The 17,847-nt window shown below is 41.9% G+C and overlaps 1 protein-coding gene across 1 annotated transcript in view; it reads left to right on the top strand.

Moving 5' to 3' along the window:
* Window positions 1–17,847, top strand: part of PRKCE (protein kinase C epsilon) — a 726,422-nt gene that overhangs the window by 677,974 nt on the left and 30,601 nt on the right. The window contains exon 14 of the mRNA XM_044663289.1: window positions 6,041–6,187. Coding sequence (XP_044519224.1) covers window positions 6,041–6,187 — 147 coding nt within the window. The remainder of the gene's footprint in view (window positions 1–6,040; window positions 6,188–17,847) is intronic.

Raw genomic sequence — 17,847 nt, forward strand, 5'->3', positions numbered from 1 at the left:
GGAGGGAGGGAGGGAGGGAGGGAGGAAGGAAAGAAGGAAGGAAGGAAGGAAGGAAGGAAGGAAGGAATTAATTTTATTTCATAGAGAGCAAAAGTAGTTGGGAGAATGGAGACAGGCATGATGGATCCTTTGGAATAATGGATTTTATAACTGTAGTTTCTCAGAGTATATTGAGAACAGATGGGCAGCTAGGTGGCACAATGGATTGAGCTTGGGGCCTTCAGTCAGGAAAACCTATTTTCCTGAGTTCGAGTCTGGTCTCAGACAAGCCCTACTAGATGTGTGATCTTGGAGAGTCACTCAACCCAACCCTGTTTACCTTAGTTTCCTCATCTGTCAAATGATCTAGAGATGGAACTATCAAACCCCTCCAGTATCTTTGCAGATAAAACCTCAAATGGTATCACAAAGAACTGGACACTATAAAACAAGTGAACAACAAAAGTCTTCTTTCTGCATAGATATAGTCATGCCATTCCTCAAAGAAACCTCAGTAGCTCCTTTTTTCTACTGATTAAGGTTCAAACACTTTGCCTGGCATTTTGGATGCTTTCCAACCTATCACCCCTCTACCCATGTATCTACTCAAGCATCAACTTATGCTACAGCCTTCTTATGTTCTTGAGGAGGTAGAATGACCTCTGTTCTCAGAACGTAAATACCTCCAGACCTTTGCTCAGACACTTCCCTTCTCCTGAGGCATCCTCTCCTTACCTTTCCCTCTGCCTATTGAATTCCTAATCATGCTTTCAAACTCTTCTAATGCAATTTATGCAACTTTCTCAACTCCAGACTTCACACTTTGTCAGTCCCTTTAAAACATATTTGTGTATTACTTTTCAATGTCATTATCTGCATATGTTGTCACATCTTCCATTAGACTTTAAGGTCCATCAGGGCAGTGATGGGCAAACTATTCCCTGCGGGCCACATCCAGGCCATAGTTTGCCCGTCACTGCCTTCAGCAATTCCCTAATCACTACATCTGGATGTGGGGATGTAGTGATTAGGGAATTGCTGAAGGCAGTGACGGACAAACTATGGCCTGGATGTGGCCTGCAGGGGATAGTTTGCCCATTACTGCATCAGGGCAAAAGTCCTTCCTGGTCAACACCTATCCTTAAATGGTCAAATCTGTCCAATTGAATTTGCTCTCAGAGGCCTCAGACTCAGTCTGCATACTTCTTTTTGTTAATGGGTCTTCCTGCACTATCATTAGGTCTCTGGGTAGTGCTAGAGGTCAGTGTGTGAGCAGGGTTCAACTGAGTTTAATAAACATTTATTAAACACTTTCTATGCACATGGGTTGGTCTGCATCCAAGGGATAAGGGACAATCTGTACTCAGAATTATAGGTCAAATTATGGTCAGGGACAAGCGATCAATCTGTGACCAAATTTGGGGTTCAGTCTTTGGCCGGTGTTGTAGGTCAGTCAGTGACCAAGGTTCAGTTAAATCCGGTTTAGTAATCATTTATTAAACACTATTCACAAGTAGTAGTCTACTTTCAGGATTAAGGGACAATCTGTACTCAGATTTCGGAATCGATTTCTGGCCAAAGTCAAGGGTCAGTCTATGACCAATATTAGTGGGCACAGTCTTTGGCTGATGTTGGAGGTCAATATGTGGCAGAGTTCAATTCTGTTGAATAAACAAACATTCATTAATCACCTGGTATATGCACAAGTGTCAGTTTCTAGGATTACAGGTCAATACATGGCTGGGGTTAGGAGGTCAGTAAGTGGCCTAGGAGGAAGATAGCCTAAGAGTGGATAATAATAATAATAACAATAATAACAATAATAATAATAATAGTTATTTATAGAATGATTTAAGATTTGTAAAGCACTTTACACATTATCTCATTTGCTCCTAATAAGAGCCCTATAAGTTCAGTCCCCCATTTTATAGAGGGGGAAGTTAAGCCCAAGAGAAGGTAAGTGACTTTCCCAGGGTCATATAACTTGTAAGAGTCTGAGGCAGGATTGGAACTTAAGTTTTCCTGATTCCAGGACCAACAGTCTATCCATTATACCATTAACCTGCCTAAGAGAAGATTAAAGTACATGCTAATCTATTCATTCATTTATTCAACTATTCATCTAACCGTTCACTGGTCCATCCATCTTATACACACACACACACACACACACACACACACACACACACACACATATTCATTAATCTCAGCAAATCTTTGAATGCTAGCTGTTTCCCCATATCTGGTACTGTGAGGGACTCAAGAGTAGAAAATATGAGATAGTTATAAAACCAAGTCTGGAATTTGTGTCTCTTATCTCTTGGCACAAGGAAGGACTTTTGTCTCAAGAAGTATCTACTAAACCTCTCCTGTGCTAGGTCTGTAGAGAAGACAAGAGAAGGGAAAACAGGATCTGCAGAGTCACATGAAACAGTTAGAGAACAGCAAGAGAATTGTCAAGGATAAACTTGGGATGAACAATCCAGACATGCCACTAAGAGCTTAACTAAGACTGTGAGATGGTCAGGAGGAGGTGGAAGGTCATCAGGGCCAGTTTCCCAGTGTACCATTATGGTATTTGTCCTTATTAACCATTCAACCCCTCTGGAGATCCATTTCTTTTACCTTCTCACTTTTTGAATAAAGATGATAAACCAGAGAAGGTAAAGCCAACATCAGGATGCTGGCTCTTGGGGATGAAATCAATAGTCTATACCCCCTGCATCTTTTACCCTTTGACCTTTCCTCCCTACCCACTAACCCTCTAAAGCAAGGAGGAAGAGCAGAGTAGGTATGGAGTCATCTTCCCATTCCTTGGATAAATATTTGCAAGAGATTAGCCATTTAGTCAAGTTAATACACATTTAGTAAGTACCTACTATGTGCCAGTCACTGTGCTAAACACTGGGGATGCAAAGAAAGATCAAAAAAATGGTCTCTGCTCTCCAGGAAGCCACAGTCTAATGAGAGTGACAATATGAGGGAATAACAAGATATATAAAAGATAAACTGATAATGACAAAAGATAATCTCAGGAGGAAGGAATTAGCATTAAAGAGAAGCTGGGAAGCCTTCTTGTAGCAGGATATTCTAGCTGAGACCTGAGTGGGAGATAAGGAGAGAGCATTTCAGGCACGGGAGAGAAAGCCAGTGAAAATTCCTGGAGTCACGAGAAGAAAGCGTGTGTACTTTTCTGTATCCTCTTAGCACTCCGAAGAGAGTTTTGCACGTAGAAAAAGCCTTTGGAAAATGTTTGATTGGGCTGTTGCATGTGTTCTAAGCCCTTTGCTAAATGTGATGGAGGACCAAAGAGATGACCCTTGTTTTCAAGGGTCTGAGTTCCAGTCTGAAAGAGACTTTAGCGATTGTCTAGCCAATCTCCCCTGCTCCATCCTCAAAGAAAGTGGAATCCCAGAGAGGTGACACGTCTAAGACTATACAGCTAGTAACAGAGGACTTGCACCCTGGTCCTACAACTGCAAATTCAGTGTTTTCTCCCCTGCAGCATGCCGCCAGACTCCTAATTCGTATACCTTAATAGTTCTATTATCTCATGGATTGGGAGTTTCGTCCAATAATGCAAAATTGCAACTCCTCTGTGCCTGGTGGTTCCGTACGGCCCTTGTCCATACCCTTCCTGGACTTTACTCCAAAGGAAGCAATCGGGACTTTCTTAAGACATCACAAGAGCATCAGAGGTCCACTCTCTCTTGCCAGTGGTCAGCTCATGTTCTTGCCATGTGATGAGGTGGTATTCCCTTCTCATCCTTGATGATGGAAATCATTTTTACTCATGTTCTTCAGAGTTCCCCACTACTATAAAGATGATAATGATAACAATAATAAATAATAACAAAAAATGATAACAACAATAATTAGCAACTACATAGCCTACTTCTCCAGACATTGTGCTTAAGTACCTTACAAACACCACCTCATTAGATCCTTTACAACAAACCTGTGACATGAGTGTTATTAGTATCTCCATTTTACTCTAGAGGAAACTGAGGCGAAGAGAGTTTAAATGACTTGCCCAAGGTTAGGTAGCTTAGTAAAGGTCTGAGGTTGGATTCGAACTCATGTCTTCTTGACTCCAGGACCCAGCGAGTGTTCTATCCCCTGCACTTCCTGATTATATATTGAGCCTGCTCACGCCCAATATATGTCTCCTCATTTCCCTCTATGTAATACTTTTTTTTTAAGTTCTTTGGAGGCATTTATATTCCATGACTTACTACCACATCTTCATAAGTTGCTAATTGTGTGACTCTGGGCAAGTCACTTAACCCTGTCTACCTCAGTTCCTCATCTATAAAATGAGCTAGAGAAGAAACTGATAACCTACTCCAGTATCTTTGCCAAGAAAATCCCCAACTGGGGGCATGAAGACTGAAAATACCTGTAGGATGCTAATGTTTAGAAGACCAGCTTTTGTTTTCATGGAAAGCTTAGGAACAGGAAATGAGTGTTCCAGTTTCCCCACAACAATCTAGCCCAGTCTCCTTTGCTTGTTCAACTTTGGGCCCAGATTTGGGCTCAGTCCATTTGTACCCTCTATCCCAAATATACAGACTGTTGGACAAGCTCTATAGGGTGTCAAGCCAAATGAATATTGAAATCCGGCCAATAGATATTCTTCCTCCTCTTCTTTTCTACGTGGATGGCCAAACCAAACCCATTTGAGTTTTCTTTTCTCCTTGCAAAGCTTAAAACCACAATATAGCATTTGGAACAACCTCTCTATTTGTGCAGTCTGCCCCATCTGTATTTGTTCCTCCTCTTTCCTCTTTCCTCTATTAGCCCATTGGAACCTATCTTGATATTAGGGTCCAAGGACAATAATTCCATTGTTCTTGATTGTAGAGATGATTTATAAAAAATTGTTTTTTCAAACTTTTTACTTGTCTGCAACTTTCCATAGTTCTCCTTACATTAAACAACAACAACAACAAAACCCATATCTTCTATCTTGGAATCAATACTAAGTCGATTCCTAAGGCAGAAGAGTAGTAAGGACCAGGCAATTGGTATTATGTGGCTTGCCCAGGATCCTATAGCTAGGAAGTGTCTGCCTCTAGATTTGAACCCAGGACCTCTTAACTCCAGCCCTGGTGCCCTACCCACTGTGCTCCCTAGCTGCCCCATACCTGCCTTTTTCAAACTGGAATGCTCTTGAGGTGACTTGGCTTAGTTGGATCTCTTGTCACAATTTCTACAAACTGGCTTTACCTTCCACTCTTTCTTTCTGCTTTATAAAACAGTATGGCTCCAATCCAGCCATCATCCTGCAACTTAAGATTTTACAAATGAGTTTTTATCCTAACCTCCTATTGCTTTTGGCAGCCATCTCTTTATGTTTGGCAAGTAAGACAGATGTTTTCTGATTAAGTTGCTTTCTGGGTTCCTTTTGTCTCCTTCCTAGAGCAATTAATTTACATTGGTTAAATGTCTCATTGGGCAGCTTGGTGGCAGAGTGGATAGAATGCTGGTCCTGACATCAGGAAGACATGAGTTCAAATTTGGATTCAAACATTTACCATCTGGGTGACCCTGGGCAAGTCACTTAACCCCCATTGCCTAGTTCTTACTGCTCCTCTGACTTAGAACCAATATACAATATTGATTCTAAGATGGAAGGCAAGGGTTTTTTAAAAAAATCTTCATGTCACAGGGAGTCATGAAATATTATGCCAGTACTTGGATAGTTGACATGAGACACCCCAAAGTCTGCAAACTTTTTTTCATTTGATCTTGGAAAGTAAATGTACTTATATTCCCATTTCACAGATGAAGAAATGGAGGCTGAATGTCAAGTGACTTGCCCAGAGTTACAGAGCCAGTAAGTGTCTAGGATGGGATTTGAACCCACAAATTTAACATTCTCTCCACTCTACTACATTGTCTTATTCAATGTAGATGAGTGAGTTTAAGGGTGAGAAAAAAGAAAAGAGAAGAGAGGCAAGCGGCATCTATCTGAAAGCAATACTGCCCATGTCAGTATTCCCTACCAAGTCTGTCCCCAGTGAATCTTTTTCTCTAATACCATCTCCTTCTCTTCCAGTTCATGACGAAAAACCCCAATAAGCGATTGGGCTGTGTGGCGGCGCAGAGTGGGGAGGAAGCCATCCGACAGCATCCCTTCTTCAAGGAGATCGATTGGGTGCTGCTGGAGCAAAAGAAAATCAAGCCTCCATTCAAGCCTCGAATTGTAAGTACCGCCTTGGATGATGCTCAAACCTAAACACCTCTCTCGGCAGGTAGAGTGTCAGCTAAAACCCCCAAATCCTGCAGAACATTCAGAGGATGGCAGGGCAGGGAAACTGTGTCAGAAGGACCTCGGCAAGGGAAAGCCACGTCCCCTTGCTGCAGCAGAACCTTAAAAATAGGAGCAGCCTCATCCCTGAACACCTGGGGCCAGTTAAGTTCAGAGAAGGTACAACTAGGGAAGGCATAGCTTCCCAGGGAAGGTTGGAAGCTCTCTTCCCTGTTTCAGGGATTCCTTTCTAGCTCCCTCCCTGTTTCAGGGATTCCTTTCTTCCCCATCCAGTTCTCTCTGATGCTCATGCATTTCCTCCAGGAATTCTAAAATCTCCTCCCCAGCAGGGGCCATGAACCAGAAGAGATTGTTGAATTGTTAAAGTTTGGAAACCCATAGAAAAAGAGAAAGAAAACCTAAAGGAAGGTATGCCTGGAAAACCAAGAATTAGCAATGTTCTGTAGATGGAGGGGGGCAGCAGGAAGGGGGGGAAGAGAGGCTCTTCCAAGCGTAACTATTGGATTGAACCCCAAGTCTTTTCCTTTGAATTTTGGATTCCCTCAAAATTAAAGGAGGGAAAAGAGAGCATGATTTTGGTGATTTTTAAGCCAAATGTTGCCTTCATTTCAGCCTAGAAAATGAGGGGAGAGGGTAAATTAAGAGCCTCTGGCTGACTGGCTAGAGGGAATATAAGAATTTGTAACCAAGGAGCTGTCCCTTATCTGGTGCATTGAGACTTTGATACCCAAGATCCTGTTCAAAATGTGGCACCATGGCCAAATGTCCTAGCACCCTTCCTGCCGACTTTCTGTGAGCTGCTATTCTGCCAGCAGGAATCCTCTATTAACATATACTTTTGTTGATCTATGACGATGGAATAATGAATATCCAAAGCAATGCCCCTGAGTAATGGCAAGACCCTGAAAAATTTGGGATTATGTTCAGTGTAGTTTTAGCATGAAATATTACAATGGTATTCTGGATCTTGTCAAACTACAATAATGTCACATTTACATAGTGTTTTACAATATATAAAATACTTTTTTGGGTACTCTACATATGGCATTGTTTATCTAACCAGAAGATTAGGGTGCCCAGAACACCCAATTGCTCAACCAACCACCTCTGAGATCCCTAAGGATTTTTTTTGAGGCAGCAACATGTAGTGGCTAGAATTCTGGACCTTAAGTCAGAAAGAATGGATTCAGATCCATCTCCAGTAATTACTGACTACATAACTTTTGACAAGTCATAACCTCTCAATGTCCCAAAACTCTGTGTTGCAGAGAAAGTATTGGTCTCCATTAGCAGAAGGAATTTACTCATTGAGAATTCCTTATATCAAGGGCAGCTAGATGGCTCAGTGGATTGAGAGCCAGGCCTAGAGATGGGGAGGTCCTGTTTTTTAATCTGGCCTCAGATACTTCTTAGCTGCATGACCCTGGGCAAGTCACTTGACCCCCATTGCCTTGCTCTTACTGCTCTTCTGGCTTGGAACCAGTACATAGTACTGATTCTAAGAAGATGAGGGTTAAAAAAGAGAGACAGAGGGAGAGAATTCCCTATATGAGTTCTGATTTAAGGAAAATAAAATTGAAACTCGGACAGTCCTGTTTTGGGGGTGCCCTTTGACATTATTTCCATAAGATTCCTCCTAGCTCCTCCTTCTACCCTGAACCATCTTACTTGAGGTAGGGTGCCTGAATCTGGGAGGGTTTACGTGAAAACCTCTTCATATCTTTTGCCTGCCCTTCATGGGTTTCCCATTGGGAAGGTTCAAGTCAGACTCCATAATCTGAGTCAGTGGAGTCTAATGACTTTGGAGCAGGCCTTGAGGAAGACATTCCCAAGAAAACTTGCCAACCATGGGCCAAAAGAAAGGGGAAATGCCAAAGGAGGCCTGAACCAGGGGAAGGAGATTTTTAATTTAGATAAAATAAGAGCTAACAGAGTCAAAGGAAAGCGATACTCTGTGCAGGAGAGTCAAGTAGAACACCCAGCGAGAGTAAGCAGAAGGAGCATTGAGTAAGATCCCAGGGTAAATTAGGTGATTATGAGTCCACTGGGGCATGAAATAGGATGCTAGCTCAGAAAGTATGAAGAGAAAAAAGATTTTTAAATAGGCCATGAATTGGGCTTCAATCCTGGCCCAACTAGGGTTGGGGCCATGGGGAACAGCTGTCTGCTAATTCAGCAAGGCTGTGAATTGTTTAGACAGAGCCCCAGGAAGAGCATGAAAGGCTATTAAAGGTTTGAAGGCTCTGGCAGCAGAGTCTGGCTGGGGAGAAACAGGACAAGTGGAGATGAGTGCAATGTGGAGAAAGTCAGAAGAAGAGGCAGTTTGCAGAGTGGCAAATGACACCCCTCAAAAGAAGGAGAAATCAGAAAAACCTTTGTTTGGCAAGAGGGAAACGTGAAAGTTCCTAAAGTGCTGACCAAAGAAAGATATCTCCTGGGTCCACTAGAAACACCAGGGCCTTGGCCAGAGATATTTATCACCAGAGGTCTTTCCCAATATCATTTCAGATCAGAGGCAGAGGCAAGCAGATGTGCTGTGTGAGTGGTTTCAAGAATACTAGGAAAGCCCAACCTCCCCTCCCTCACCCCTCAAAACAGGCTTTGACCCCTGTGAAAACACCAATCCCTCTTCAGAGGAATCATCCTTTAAACCATTATCAGTCATTTGCCCCTTAATGTGAATAAAGGTTCATGAGAGGTGTAATAAAGATATTGGAAGGAGTTGAGAGAAGGGGGCACACAAGACAAAATTTGGTACTTCCCAACTTTCTACTGGACTAGTCTTGTGTGAGATCTCTCAGGAAGCTTTTGTTAAGGATTTACCTGCATAATTGTAATCTTTCAGGACATAATAGTGTGCTCATAGGTTGGTGTTTAAGCAAAGACCCCAAGAGCAGTGAGTTATGAGGGATGAATGGAGAGACTTACTATGGGGCATCAGGAAGGCAGCTATTTCCAAAGAAATAATATCCCCACCTCCTCAGCCTATAGTGAGTGGAAGAGATGTAGCCAGAGGAATCCCAGCCTGGCATTTGGTACCATGTCTGAAGCCTTGGAAATGGCTCCTTTGCTATATCGAGCCAGCATTGCTCCAAGCAAAGAGATCACAGGTGGCAGAGTCACCAATCCCTTCCCTGGCAGTGACTCCAGTTGGCATCCAGGAGAGAGAAGAGTTCCAGCTGGGAAGATGGCAAACAAGACCTTAATGAGGAACTCCAATTAACTTTCAGAGCTATCTTACTCAGACTTTAAATCTTGACACAATTTAATTCAACAAATATTTATCAAGCATTTATCATGTGCCAGGTGCTGGAAAGACCTTGCTTCCATTGTTTCTGAAAAGGGCATGTCGGCTGACTGCCCTAAGGTCAATAATCCTTATGACTCCTTGGACCAAAATTCCCTTTCTTGGCCATTAATCTTCTTTTGTACTCTCTCCCCCAGTCAAAACTTAAGCCTCTTGAGTGTAAGAACTTACTCACTCTATATTTGTATCCCCAGTGCTTAGTCCAGTGTCTAGCAAATAGCATTTGCTCACTAAATATTTCATTCATTCATCCATCTGTCCATTCCTTCATTCATTCCTTCATTTGTACAGCCATTCTCTCCTTCCTTCCTTCATCTATTCATACACAGTCAAAAATTAAAAGAGTCTTTGTCCTCAGTGGCTTCCATTTTATTAAGAGGAAATAATACAAATAACTAAATACAAAGTAATCATGGGATGGTGACAGGAAACTCTAAACCCAAGGGGATCAGGAAAGGCCTTTTGTAGGATTTGGTGTTCGAGCTTAGTCTTGAGAGCCATTAGCAAACCCAAGAAATGAAAATGAGAAAAGAGAGTGTTCCAGGCATTGAGAAAAGTCTATATAGAGGCATAAAGATGGGAGATGGAATGTCCTGTAGAGCAAGGAAGCCAATTTGGTTGGCATGCAAAATGCATGAGGAAGGGGGCAAAGCATAATATGGCATTGATCTGGAAATATAGATGGGTCCAGCTTCTGAAGGGCTTTCAAGGGAAGAGCTTATATTTTATCTTGGAAGTAATAGGGAGTCCCCAAAACTTCCTCAGCAGTAGGATGGCATGATCAGAACTGTGCTTTTTGAATATCCTTCTGGCAGTTGTGTGGAATATGGTATGGAGAAGAAGTGGCAGAGAATCTCTTCCTTGCATCTTCTCCTGGTCTTCTTCTCCACATCCTCATGAAGCTGTGAGCTTTGAGCCAAATTCTGCTTCGTTGGTTTCATTTGATTTCAGTAATACTGATTTGAGGACTGAATTGGAGCATTTAGAATGGACTTTTCCAAGAAAAGAAAAGGAAATGAGGCATAAATATGTTTAAAAGTGGTCAAGAGGGGAAGCTAGAGGGCTTAGTGGATAGAGCACCAGATCTGGAGTGGGGAGGACCTGGGTTCAAATTTGACCTCAGATACTTCTAGCTGTATGACCTTGGGCAAGTCACTTAACCCAGTTTGCTTAGCCCTTACTCTTCTATCTTAGAGTTGTTATTAAGACCAAAAAACAAGGGTCTTTAAAAAAGAGTGGGCACAAACTGTTTTTGTCTGCCTTTACACTCCCAGCACTCAGCATAGTTCCTACTTAATAAATGCTGTTGACTTGACTTGAAAGATTAAGCATAATATTAAAATGATGTGAAATATACAAACTTCTAGGACATATTTCTAGACTAATCATGTAATCATAGCTTAAGTGTCTTCCATCCTTGGTCTTTAAAAGGATCTAGTTTCAAGGACTTATTAAAGTGTTCAAGCATATTTAAAATCTCCAGGATTTTCTACATGGGAAACTTTGCTCTAGCAACTTCTAGTTTAGGAAAGAATTTTAGAAAAGAAAACAAAAAGAGCCCTACTTACCCCCCTTGCTTGGTTGCCCATCTCCAACCCACCATTTAGGGTTAGTCCCTAGAAAACTTGAAGGCACACAAAGCCTTCTTTCTGTTGGCCTCAATTGTGCATGGTTGAGAAGGACCAAATGGGTGCTACATCTCTTGGGTCAAGCCAACATAGAAACATCTATGTAGCAATTGTAGGAAGGATGGTTTTCAGGGGAAAATATAGAAAGTTTCTTTTGTGCACTTTCTCCCATCCTCCCCCAATATCTCTACTTCTCCAAATGAAGTTGTAAAACCATGTTGACTTTTTGAGTGATTTTTAAAAATCAGTCTCTAAGTTTTATCAATTAACTTTACAGAAACAGCCTTTGGGGAAGCTCTAACCAAAACAGGGCAGCTAGGTGGTAACTGATAGACCACTAGGCTTGGAATCAAGAAGACTCCTTTCCACGAGTTCAAACCTGGCTTCAGACATTTGCTGGCTGTGTGATCCTGGGCTTAATCCAGTGTGCCTCAGTTTCCTCATCTGTAAAATGAGCTGGAGAAGGAAATGGCAAACCACTCCATTATCTCTGTCAAGAAAACCCCAAATGGGGTCACAAAGAGTTGGAAGTGACTGAAATGACTGAAAAACACAAAGCAAAATAGGGGTGGCTATTCTCCTGATAGCTGGCTGCCCTGGTTCCAGAAGGGAACCCAACAGTGTCCTGCAGGTAGCTTGCAAATTGCTTAACTAGTTGCCTACATTGTGGGATTTGAGAAGCACAAGGTAGATTCCAGGTGTTCCAAATGCCTTCCCAAAACTTAATTGCCTATCTTTTTTCATCTTCACATCCTTAGATGTCACTTTCCTTGCATGAGAGCATTTTCCCCTTTAAAATATAAAGACTCCTGGGAGAGACAGTGGGCAGCTTCTTATCAGCCATTATCCTCTCCACTTGAATTCACTTATTGGAGTTTTGGTTTTTTGTTGTTGGGTTTTTTCCCATAAAGACAGGTTTCAGTAGAGGCTGGGGTTAGGGGAAAGGAGAGACATTCAGAGCCTTAATCCAAGCAGAGCAGGCTTTGCTAAGTAGAAGACCACAGAGATGGGGGAAAGCCCCAACTTCAAGTTTTCCCCAGGCTGACTATGGTTCCCCAAACCTTTGAGGGTCCCAGGAGAGGACTTTAGACAGAAGAGGGAAATGCCCTGAGAAAATGATCCCAAGTTACCTAGTCCAAGTAATGGAATGAAAGCCAACTAGGTACCTATAATTACTATTTTTTAAAAATCCTTATATTCTGTCTTAATAATAACTCTAAGACAGAAAGGTGGCAATCAGGCCTAGGCAATCATAGTTAAGTGACTTGCCCAGGGTCACACAACTACAAAGTGTCCAAGGCCATACCCAGGTCCTCCCAGCTCTAAGACTGGTGCTCAATTCACTCTCCCACCTATATTAATCTTTTAGAACCAATCAAGTTTGGGTTCCATTGCAGAAAATTCAAGGATGTGATTAGGAACCTCTGGATAATCTTATGATCTTTAGATTCTTCTGGCTGAACCTCCACCTCCTCCCCGATCCCACCCTCAGTGACATTACACAGAATGCCTGCCAAACCCCACAATTCATAGTACCATAAGGCTCAGAGCTAGATGGGACCTTAGAGACCATCAGGTATAACCCATACATTTTACAAATGAGAAAACTGAGAGGTTAAGTGATTTAAGGTTGCAGAATTGCAGAATTTCGAAGGTAGAAGGAATCCCCAGAAATTACTTCTATACAGACCCATACTAGTAAGAAACAGATCTAGAATTTGGACCCAGGACTTTCAAATCTACATTCAATGCTCTTTCTGCTACACAAATTTCACTGAGCTAACTTTAAGGGACAAATGCTTTCTGTATTTGTATCCTCAACACAGTTTCTGACAAATAGTAAGCATTTAATAAATGCTTTTCATTCATCCATTGTCATTGATTCACCTTCCTCCTTGCCCTCCATCACCCCAAGAGAATTTGCTTGGTCTGCCCCATGGAATTCCTTTGTCTAGGCAGGATTGATTTAGTGACCCATCAGCCATTCTGGTCATTCAAGTTAGACATTGCCCAGGCTCTGATTTTATTGATTAGAGGGAACAGCACTTACAAACTTTGGTGTTAATTGGACTACAAAGCAAGAAGAGTTATTTGAATAGGACATAGCAACACTCTGTGGTTGTTTCTATCCCATAAGTCTAGCTTTCCTACTCAGATAGAAGGAAATACCTTTAGGTATTCTGCCTGCCTGGCAGAAGGCACAGCAAACATTGGATGTGTCCCAGGCTGGGCAGGAAATTCTACTACTCTCTGAAATGTTAGGGAGGGACCAGAGCATTTAAAATTTCCCTCTTCAATTCAATTGCAGATAACCCCCAGACTGAGATTCCACCCCATCCCCCTCCTCCCAGAAACTCTTCCTTGCTCTGGATAGATTTTCCTTGAAGTATTTTCTGATTCACAACCAAAACCTGGTTTTCCATTGAATCCTTGAATCTCAGAGATGTATGAGTCAACTACAGATCATTTAGCCCAAACCCCTCATTGGACAGAAGTATTCAGTAGTGTGTTAATAGTGGGTCCTTGGAGGGAGATTTTAAGAAGGACCCGGTCAAGATTGGCACAGAATGGGCGGGCTCGGATGAGTACAGCCTGCATCCTTGGAAGGAACTTTCAAATAGATGAGATCAGAGATCCCACTGATTATGTGAATAGGTTGCAGAAATGGTACTCAGGGAGCCCAGATCTTCTGACTCAAGTGTAATGCTTTCCTTTGATGAGCTTCTGTCCTCTTCCCTTCCCTTCCCTCTCCAAGGGGCCCCTCTCGACTTCTAACTTCTTAATATTTTTTGCTTTCCCTACTACAATTATCCTGTCCTGTTTGTCTTACCCCTGGCTTGCCCTGTGCCATTCAGTCCAATTCAAGGATTCAAGAGACTTATTGCAAGGCAGGGTACTAGGTGCTCGGGATACAAATAGTCTCTCCCCTCAAGAAGCTTAGCTTACATTCCACTCTCAGGATGCAATGTGTACACAGATGAGTAATTACAAGGTTATTTGAGGAGGGATTGCTAAAAACATGACGACTGTTCTCCTCTCTTTCCACTCCTGTCCCTACCACAGTGATTATGAGTGTTTATTTCTTTTGGTTTCTTCTCGTCTACATTAATCCTTCAAGGCAGGACAATGCACCTTTTAAAAGACTGTGGTCAAATGAGCTGGCTTGAAATCTCCCGTGTCCTGCCTCCAGCCATGCACCCATTCTCATCTTATAGGCATACATGGAGTAAATTAGTTTCCCACAAGCAATGTACCATCACCAGGGACTTCGTGCCAAGGGTCACTGTGATCCGTAGTCGGGGGTAGTGTGAATTGAAGCAGAGGACTGGCTCTTATGGGCATGAGACAGAAGTTTGTTATATGTCAGAGATCCTAGTATTGTGGTTATCAGCAAGAGAACCTACATGACTGTCCAGAAAATTGGCAAAAATAAAATATGTGTGTTTATGTGTGTGTGTGTGTATGTATGTGTGTGTGTGTGCATGTGGCCATCCTATGTCTAGATGCTAATGGAAGGTATAATTTGTTGTTTTTCCATATAAGTTTGGGTTTGGATTTTTTGGTAACTTTCATAAATACCAAGAAACAAGACCAAATTCGGCCTCTGAATTTCCCAAGGGGATGGTCCTATTGCTTTCCAAGTGAGGAGGGGCCAAAACTGGAGGGCAGAATGTTTTGCCCACAATCCAGCTTCTCTTCTCTGTGCTTTATTGAAAAATCCCAGAAATGTCAAATAATAACAAAAAATTTTTAGACTCAAAGTTTCTGGGACAGTTGTGATTTCCCAATATTGTGGCACAAGGATCAGGGGAAGCTGGTCTGGGAGGGAGAAAACATCCTCTTAAAAAAACATGTCGCTTCTCAGTCATAGCAAAAGAGAACCGAGGAAAATGCAGGCCAAGTAAATCTCTCTTTGTATGAATGTTCTCTTTTTTCAAGTTTGCTTCAGTGTGAATGCCCCTCTTTAAGGTAAGGCCTCCAATATGGGAAAACTTTCCAGGTAGGTCAACCTTCAGGCTTGGTAACTTGGAGGTGTCCCTTCAACATCATGATTGATCTCCATCCAGCCATCCGCGCTGCATGGCAATAACCATCGAGCAGAGAACTCAGGTGCATGCTTTTGCATGAAGTGGTCAATGCTGAGATAAAATCTTGGGAAATGAGTTTTAAGGCTCTCCATTCAGACCCTTATCCACTTAAGTATCCTGTGGAGGAGACCCAGGGACAGATCTCCAGGCCACCCCCATGGGCAGACAGGTAGGATCCAACAGTACCACATCCCCACAGTGCATTAGGACACCCACATAGAGAATAAAAATAATAATGGCATCAATAATGGTGGCATTTACACAGTGCTCTCAGATTTGCAAAACACTTTATATAGTTAGCTAATTTGGTTTGAAAAGCCAGAAGAATTGCTGGAGACTATTGTTTTTGACTTCTTCCCTATTATGGAAGCTGAAAGGGCTGAGGGAAGAGATTGAGTGTAACAAGAGAAAGTCATTTAATTGGCTACTGAATCCTTGAAAAGACCGGGGGGGCCTCAATGATATCCTAAGAGTTCATTAGGATTAAATTCTCTCATCTCTCCAGAATGGTGTTGATTACAAGGGTTTATATCACTGGCCCCTAAGAGTCGGTATTATGGCTATTCATATGATTGTCCAGAAATTCTAGAAAAGAAAACAGTCCCCTAAAGTTAAAATCAATTAAATTTTGGGAAACCAACATAGCTCCTAAAGATCTGACTACCTGGGGAAAGAGCTGATACAGTATGACTAATTTCCAGCAAATGGCTGAAAGGGAAACCCCATAGACTGAGCCATCATCTCCTGCTACTGTCTAGAAAGACAGCCAAAGGGGCAGCTTTACATTATCCCTAGACCTGGAGGCCCTACCAGACAAATGGTTGCCCTTTCCCTTTTTTTTCCATCTCCCGTATGATTTATACTGAGAAAATCATTTGGAGGTATTTGCCATTGAGGGACAGATCAGTGTCACCTCTGGAATAAGGGGAGCAAGTGAGATGAGAAAGGATACTAAGGAGTGGGGGTCAGAAATCAAAAGGTAAGGCAAAGTAAACCAGGAAAGAGAGAGGCACAAGAACCAGATGAACCCCAAAGCTGGTACTCACAGCAGAACTAGGGAATCCCTAGGGACCACATGGCCAACTAGAGTGAAGATATATTTATTTACAGAAGGGCAAAATCAGGCAAGAGAATCCAGGAAAAATAAGCATCAGCAATATAGGCAAGATAAGAGTGATATATATGGGGTACTAGGAACAAGAAAGAAATAGGATGCTGAGCCACATTGTTTGGTCCCAGTCTGAGCCAATATGGCATCTCCCAGTTTGAGTGAGGATTGAGAGGGTAAAGATCTGAGGAATTCCTAATATTATTATACTGAAAGCTTGAGCCTGTTTATGCCAAACTTTGAAAAGAGCCTTTTGGGATGGGATAACAAGCCCAGGTCCCACATCTCAATAGCCCCCTCTACTTTATATTTCATATTCAATCTTTTATCCCTATTTTTATTCTTGGAGGTGTTATTGTTGAGAGCAGCTCTCTGAGGCTTTGATTGTCCTAGCACTGAAAGAACAGAAGTATTGAGGATGTTTCCCAGAACTGCAGGTTTCCAAATATTTATAAGTTAAACAGCCTTTATGGTTCTGCTTTTACATTTGAACAAGAGGACCATCTGCGTTTGTTTCTTCCCCTGAGAATTCCCACTACAGTGGCATCAAAGCATTGCAAGGTCAATGAAAAGTCATCAGTGAATCATTTTTACTTTTAACTCTTATTTTTACCTTAGCATCCTTTGGGATAAGACCTAACTCCGTGCTGATCTCAGATATTCCAGTGATTCCTAAGCTTTAGGAAGCATGAGCCCCCAAAGTCCAAGATATGTACTTGTGGAGCACCCACTCAGACCCCACAATGGTTCTTTGGCCAAGATTTGTTTTCATTTATTTGTTAAATAAATATGTATTTATAGTCACACATTCATACCTCCATCTCTGTCTAATCCCATGATAGTTATGGCAGAGGAGACAAGAAAAAAAGTCACAGTCTCTGACTTTGGGGAGGTGTAGGAGACTGTTGGAACAGATGTTTAAGGAATTGGGTCAATAGAAGAGACTCAGGGAAAGAAGAGTTTTATGTCTGAGTTGGAGTGGTGAGGGAAAGCTTCATAATCTCAGAATGGCAGAGTAGGTAAAGATCTTTGAGATTATTCTGTTGTCCCTCAGCCCAAGCCATTCAATTTACAGACAAGTAAATGGAGGGTGAGAGAGGAAAGTGGATTTATCTAGGATCAAACTATTAATTAGTATTGGTCATGAAAGTATGGGATTTGAGATGGTTCAAAAGATGGGTAGAGCTTGAATCAATGGAGTAGAGAACTGAGAGGGATTCGGGGTAATTCTGGATGAGGTAAGAGAAGCATGAGCAAAGACATGGAAATAATATGATAGAAGATGTATTTCAGTACAACTTGTTTAGTATTTATTGAATGCTTGGAAGTCAGATTTGTGTTAGGGAATATAGGAGATGTTTAAGAAAGATGAGAAACATGGCCCCTGTTTTCAGAGAACTTCACAGTCTATTTGAAGATTGATAGAATAATACAGCACAATGCTATGTTCATATTTTGATTGA

Source organism: Gracilinanus agilis, chromosome 2 (assembly GCF_016433145.1).
Source record: "Gracilinanus agilis isolate LMUSP501 chromosome 2, AgileGrace, whole genome shotgun sequence".
NCBI classification, from domain to species: Eukaryota; Metazoa; Chordata; class Mammalia; order Didelphimorphia; family Didelphidae; genus Gracilinanus; species Gracilinanus agilis.